The 3601-nt window shown below is 53.4% G+C and overlaps 1 protein-coding gene across 1 annotated transcript; it reads right to left on the bottom strand.

The window, feature by feature from the left end:
* Positions 1 to 268: 268 nt before the first annotated feature.
* Positions 269 to 2484, bottom strand: LOC123123402 (remorin 4.1). Its single transcript, XM_044543906.1, has 2 exons — positions 1616 to 2484; positions 269 to 752 (listed from the first exon to the last, which is right to left on the bottom strand). Exons 1-2 carry the CDS (start codon positions 2339 to 2341, stop codon positions 561 to 563), a joined length of 918 nt encoding a protein of 305 aa, XP_044399841.1. The 5' UTR covers positions 2342 to 2484; the 3' UTR covers positions 269 to 560.
* Between the last annotated feature and the right edge of the window lie 1117 nt (positions 2485 to 3601).

The raw sequence follows: 3601 nt of genomic DNA, 5'->3' as shown, positions 1-3601 counted from the left end.
AATCCAAGATTGGACACAGTGCACTTCATTATCGACGGGCAGCACGTTGAAAAACTAAGCCGTTTCGTCGAAACGCACGCACACACACAAGGGTTAACTTATTGCGTGATCCTGGGTGTGCAAGGGTAACAATCGTCTCCACCAGCCGGACCATTGATGCAACGTCTCTCGTGATAGGCGTTAAAGGACTATGATAACTTTCAGCTAGATACATAATACAGAACCGAAGAACGTAAAGATCCACACCAGCAGTGTTAGATACGAACAATTGCTCTGAATGTTTGCAGGTTTGTGGCAAACACGCTATTCATTCCATTTCCACACCAGTTTTTCGTGCATATACAAGCCAAACAAAAAAGCGCCACCGTGTGATCAGTGATGGCCCCCGGCGGCTAGTATACAACGGAGGCAGCAGCAGCAGCAAGTTTTCAAATCCTTTTTACAATTAGGTTTCCCGACCGATCGGATGCAGCAGCAGCAGCACACGCCCTTACTTTTTACTACCCATGGGCAAAAACAGACAGGATTCCAGAGTTGAGGGAGGCCGGCGGGCGGGCGGGCTAGAAGAAGGAGCGCTTGGTGGGCACCCTGCCGACGGCCTTCATGAAGTTGGCCAGCTCCAGCACCTTGGCCAGCTTGAGCCCCCGCTTGGCCTCCGCCGACGCCCGCTTCTCCTCCGCCTTGTGCCGCGCCTTGGCCACGTCGTTCTGCGTCTTCTCCACCGCCTTGGCGCGCTGCTCGTCCAGCTTCCTCTGCACCCGCCATTTCGTGGGATCCATCACAGTTAGACATAGATACAGAGTCTGTACTGTGCTTCTTGATAAAAGACACCAACCAGACAGTAACTAAGCATGATTTGCAGCATGGAGGAAAGGGTATGTGTGTGAAAAGCTAAAGGAGAACTCTGAAACTGAACTGATAGCCAGTGGCTCTCTCGGACAAAGACCACCACTCTACTGGTCTTATCGCTGTGAAACCAACGTGCTAACGATCCATGATAATCTCACAGGTAAACAGTAGTCTCCTTTATGCGCAGAAAGTTGCATGATTGAGCTGTAAAACGAACTGATGTTCACATGCACGCACCCAGAAGGAAAGGGGCAATTGAGACAGCCACTCAGATGTAACACCTCTAAATAACTAATTTGGGATTGGTTCATTTCATATACCTTTTCTCAAAACAAGAATAGATAACCAATAGTGGAGTACTATTCTACTCAAAAGGAGTACTGTATTAGTGTTGCTAGGCCTAGAAACTTCCTCTCTTTTTTTTTTGGAGAAAAAAACCAGCTTGCTAATCAGTGATCACAAATTATATGTGCTGAGTCCACCAACCATCAGTTATCTATTCAGTATCGGAACCGTTCTAATCTGTGCAAGACAAAATATTTTTGGGCAGTTTAGTCGCTGTATTAATTTGTCATGCTTTACTCCTTTTCTCTCTTGAATTGATAGGACTGTCAAGCTTGGAGATTTTTTTTCTTTCTTTGTTGCAAGGAAAGATGATGCTAGATGTAAATTAAGCTCAAAGCAAGCAGAATTCCAGTGATATTTTAATCATCAGAAAAGAAGTGCAAAAGGAGGTGAAGAATTTCTTCTGTAGAGTAATCATTACCTCAATCTTCTTGAGCCAGGCGGAGGCCTTGTCGACCTGCTCCGTCTCCCAGCCGTTGATGACCACCTCCTCCCTCTTGAACCGGTTGTTGATCTTGGCGATCTCCGCCGTCTGCCACGCCGACACCTTGGTCTCCACCTCCTCCTTCTTCACCTGGCTCGCCTCCACCGGCGGGCCGGCGGCGGGAACCACCTCCAGGTCGAGCCGCGCCGCCCTGCCGCTGCCGCCGCCGCTCCTGCTGGGCGGCGTGGCGAAGGGGCGGCCGCTGTCCGGCACGATGGCCAGCGGGTTGTGCTCCTCCAGCTCGTCCTCGCCGATGCTGGTCAGCTGGTCGGCGCCGCCGTCGTAGGGGCCGCCGGGGTGGTTGCTGTTGCTGTTGTTACTGTTGGCGTTGTTGGCCGCGCCGGCGCCGGCGCCGGCGGCGACCATGGCCGTGAACTCGCGGCTCATCGTCATGAACTGCTCCTCGGAGGTGACGGAGCGGTGGCTGCTGGCGCTGTCCCAGGCGGTGGAGGCGGCGGAGACGGTGCGCGTGGGCGGCGTGAAGGGCGGGTGCTGCGGCGGCGGCGACAGGGGGTGGACCTCGCGCACCTCGATCACCTCGTCGACGTCGTGGAAGGTGGTGTTGGTGGTGCTGGTCACCAGAGTGCCCTCCTCGTCGTTGGGCCCTGGGGCATCGTCCTCGTCGTCGGACGCGGAGGGTGGTGCGTGCCGCTCATGCAACATGTGTCGGCGCCGGCCGGCGGGGACGGGGCACCATGCGCGGGAGAAGGAGGACCAGCAGTGCACGCCTCGCCCTCTTGACAGACTCACTGCTCGGTCGATGATCTTGCTGTGTCAGCGCGCGGTGTGGTGGTGTGTGTGGGTGGGTGATGGGGTGTGGTTATATCAATCTGTTCATCCGTCCATCTGTCCCGGGCGCGGGTGAGGCGACGGCGATGGCAGGTGGGGGCTGGCTTGTCTCCCGTGGCGCGTACCGGCGGATGACACGTACGTGTCGCGGGGGCAGCTGCGAATGTTCGTTTAAGCCTTGGTTTTATTTATATTTTTTTGAAAAGTCCAAAGACACTATACAAAGTACTCCCTCAGTCCGATAATGTAAGACATTTTTTTTGACATTATGGTGTACAAAGACACCCTTGCATGAAAAAAATACATCCAATTTCTTTAGGGCACTCAGTGTTCTCCCCCCACCCATACATCGGCGGCGCGCCGTGAGCAAAGCTCCTTCCCTCCTTTGGTCCCTATTTCATCGGAGCAAACTTGTTTAAACCCAAAAGAAGCTTATAAAAGTAGCGCCGACAAGTCATCGATGTTGATTTGAAGACGTCGGCCGCCGCAGTTTCTGTAACAAATTGCCGCTATGGAGAAGAAGATGGTTGAGAGGGCTTGTAGACCCCAATTCCGGCCAGACGGAGCCGGAGAACACAAATCTCACACGCTCCTTGACAAGGCCGAGTCTGGTTAACCTTCGCCGATCAAAACTGGAGCCAGCGGATCAAGACAGACACGTTATCTGCTCCGCAGGGTAGCGCGACCGAGACAAACCTGCAAAAGAAACACCAGACCAGAAGAACCAGATCTTAGGACACACCATCTTCCACACACCTCCTGGCGATACGAATAAGCATCACCGGAACGAGGGTGAGGTGGAGAGACTTTATTCACGCGTACGGTGACACCATAGTCTCGCCAAAGTCAAACGGAGGCTTAACCAATGTCTCGGGAGAGGAAACTACGGCTCCCACCGGTAGATTGGGGCCTCCCTGCACACCCTCGCCGGTGGAGCCGGCGGAGGAGGAGGTCGACGATCTATTTGCGAAGGAGGATGGACGGGAGGAGGGGGGAGGACCCCTAGACCTCTTTTGGGTCTAGGCGTTGATAATATAATTCCTATTTTTCTGCCGAAATGATTCTTTCTTCTTGATTTGGTCCATTTCGCCTAGAGAGGAGGCATTGCCGAGAGGAGCAACACAATCTAGAGCT

This window comes from Triticum aestivum, chromosome 5D (assembly GCF_018294505.1).
Source record: "Triticum aestivum cultivar Chinese Spring chromosome 5D, IWGSC CS RefSeq v2.1, whole genome shotgun sequence".
Classification (NCBI taxonomy): domain Eukaryota; kingdom Viridiplantae; phylum Streptophyta; class Magnoliopsida; order Poales; family Poaceae; genus Triticum; species Triticum aestivum.
The sequence above is the reverse complement of the archived record's forward strand: the minus strand, read 5'-3'. Positions and strand labels throughout refer to the sequence as shown.